The sequence below is a fragment of the Poecilia formosa genome, unplaced genomic scaffold, assembly GCF_000485575.1.
Source record: "Poecilia formosa unplaced genomic scaffold, Poecilia_formosa-5.1.2 Scaffold560, whole genome shotgun sequence".
NCBI lineage: Eukaryota > Metazoa > Chordata > Actinopteri > Cyprinodontiformes > Poeciliidae > Poecilia > Poecilia formosa.
In genome coordinates this window covers 252,106-253,528 of record NW_006800499.1, presented here as the reverse complement: position 1 = coordinate 253,528, position 1,423 = coordinate 252,106, and the positions used below count along the sequence as shown (strand labels likewise).

Sequence of the window (1,423 nt, the reverse complement as noted above, 5' to 3'; positions counted from 1 at the left end):
ATTAGTTTTACTTTCAAGCTAACATCAGCGTGCTAATACCTCTTTGTAGCCTTTAGCATGCTAATGAAAATATGGTAACATTTAGCTACAGCAGCAGCTAGCTCGTATCATTTATTATACCTATATTATGGAAATATATTGATAAAGCTAAGGCTAACATTAGCCTGCAGAGTCGATGTCTATAATAATCCCCTGAAATTGATGAATTTCTTTTCCTTTTGAGGTGGGGAACTAAATATGACCCACGATAGATACAAACAAAATGAAAACCATTTAAAAATAACAAAAGTTTCCGGTTCCACAAACAGAGGGTCAGAAAACTATAAACCTAAAGGTTCCCCAGAACTGGCTCTGGTCCTACCTTGGGGTAACACCTCCAGGTCCGGTTGGGTTCCTACCTTGGGGTAACACCTCCAGGCCCCGTTTGGTTCCTACCTTACTGTAACACCTCCAGGTCCGGTTGGGTTCCTACCTTGGGGTAGTATCCAGGGTAGAGCTTCTCGGTGACGGGGGCGATGTAGTCCTTCAGGAACTTGAGCCACTCCTTCTCAAAGCCGATCTGGTTCATGTGGATGTCCACGGTCGGGACGTTCTCGTAGCCGCCGGACAGACGCTCGTCCTGGAGGGACAGAACCAGAACCTGTCAGCCCCCTGAGGAACCTCATGGCGGCTGGCTCTCAGGAAGCGGCGGTACCTTGTGGGAGCCTCCGGACCACTGGCCGTAGTCCTCCATGGTCTCCACCAGATGGTCACACATCTTCTCAGAGAAGGCAGGAAACCAGTAGACATCTGGACAGGGCTGGAGGAAACAACAGAGGTCGTTAGAGACCCAGCTGACATCAGAACCGCCTGGCTGTGGCCCGCAGGCCCGGTCCAGTTCCCGCTGCAGTACCTGCTCCACCATGCTGCTGTCCTCCTCAAAGATCTTGGAGTAGTTCTCGTGGACGTACTTCTCCCTCCAGTCCTGCACAGACAGAGAGAGACAGACTCAGACCCAGCCATCCCACCAGAACCTGGTGGACCTCCGGTCCGGTTCTGACCAGCGGGTTGTCGAAGATCTGCCACATGTCCGGGTGGAGTCTGGACGTGTTGAAGGTGGTGGACGCCACCAGCCGGCCGAACTCGTCTCGGTTGGAGACGAACATGAAGACGCCCTGAGGACACACGGTGGTGAGTCCAGTGCAGAGGAATCGGATCGGGTTCTGGTACAAAGTCTGCGGGGTTACCTGGTCTCTGATGGTTCTGCAGAACACCATGTCCGGGTCCATTCCTTCGTCCACAAACAGGCTGGCCTGGGACAGTTTGGACCGCAGGACGCTGCCCTTCACCAGGTAGACCTGGGTGATGTAGGGGACGTTCCAGAGCCCGCTGGGGACAGAGACCGGGTCAGAGAGAGCAGAACCGGTCCGAACAGAACCGGTCC

At 53.5% G+C, this 1,423-nt stretch overlaps 1 protein-coding gene and 1 long non-coding RNA gene across 3 annotated transcripts in view; both read right to left on the bottom strand.

The window, feature by feature from the left end:
* LOC107834244 (uncharacterized) overlaps positions 1-1,423 on the bottom strand; it is a 16,687-nt gene that overhangs the window by 1,636 nt on the left and 13,628 nt on the right. The gene's annotated exons all lie outside the window — the stretch shown is intronic.
* Positions 379-1,423, bottom strand: part of plod3 (procollagen-lysine, 2-oxoglutarate 5-dioxygenase 3) — an 8,243-nt gene continuing 7,198 nt past the window's right edge. Inside the window, exons 13-17 of one of the 2 annotated variants that reach the window (XM_007540773.2) lie at positions 1,227-1,368; positions 1,041-1,154; positions 893-964; positions 695-799; positions 379-619 (exon numbers count right to left, since the gene is read on the bottom strand). In XM_007540773.2, the coding sequence (XP_007540835.1) occupies positions 437-619; positions 695-799; positions 893-964; positions 1,041-1,154; positions 1,227-1,368 (616 nt within the window). In that variant the 3' untranslated portion in view covers positions 379-436. Of the gene's footprint in view, positions 620-694; positions 800-892; positions 965-1,040; positions 1,369-1,423 lie in introns of both variants that reach the window. The other variant, XM_007540772.2, reaches the window with a different exon arrangement.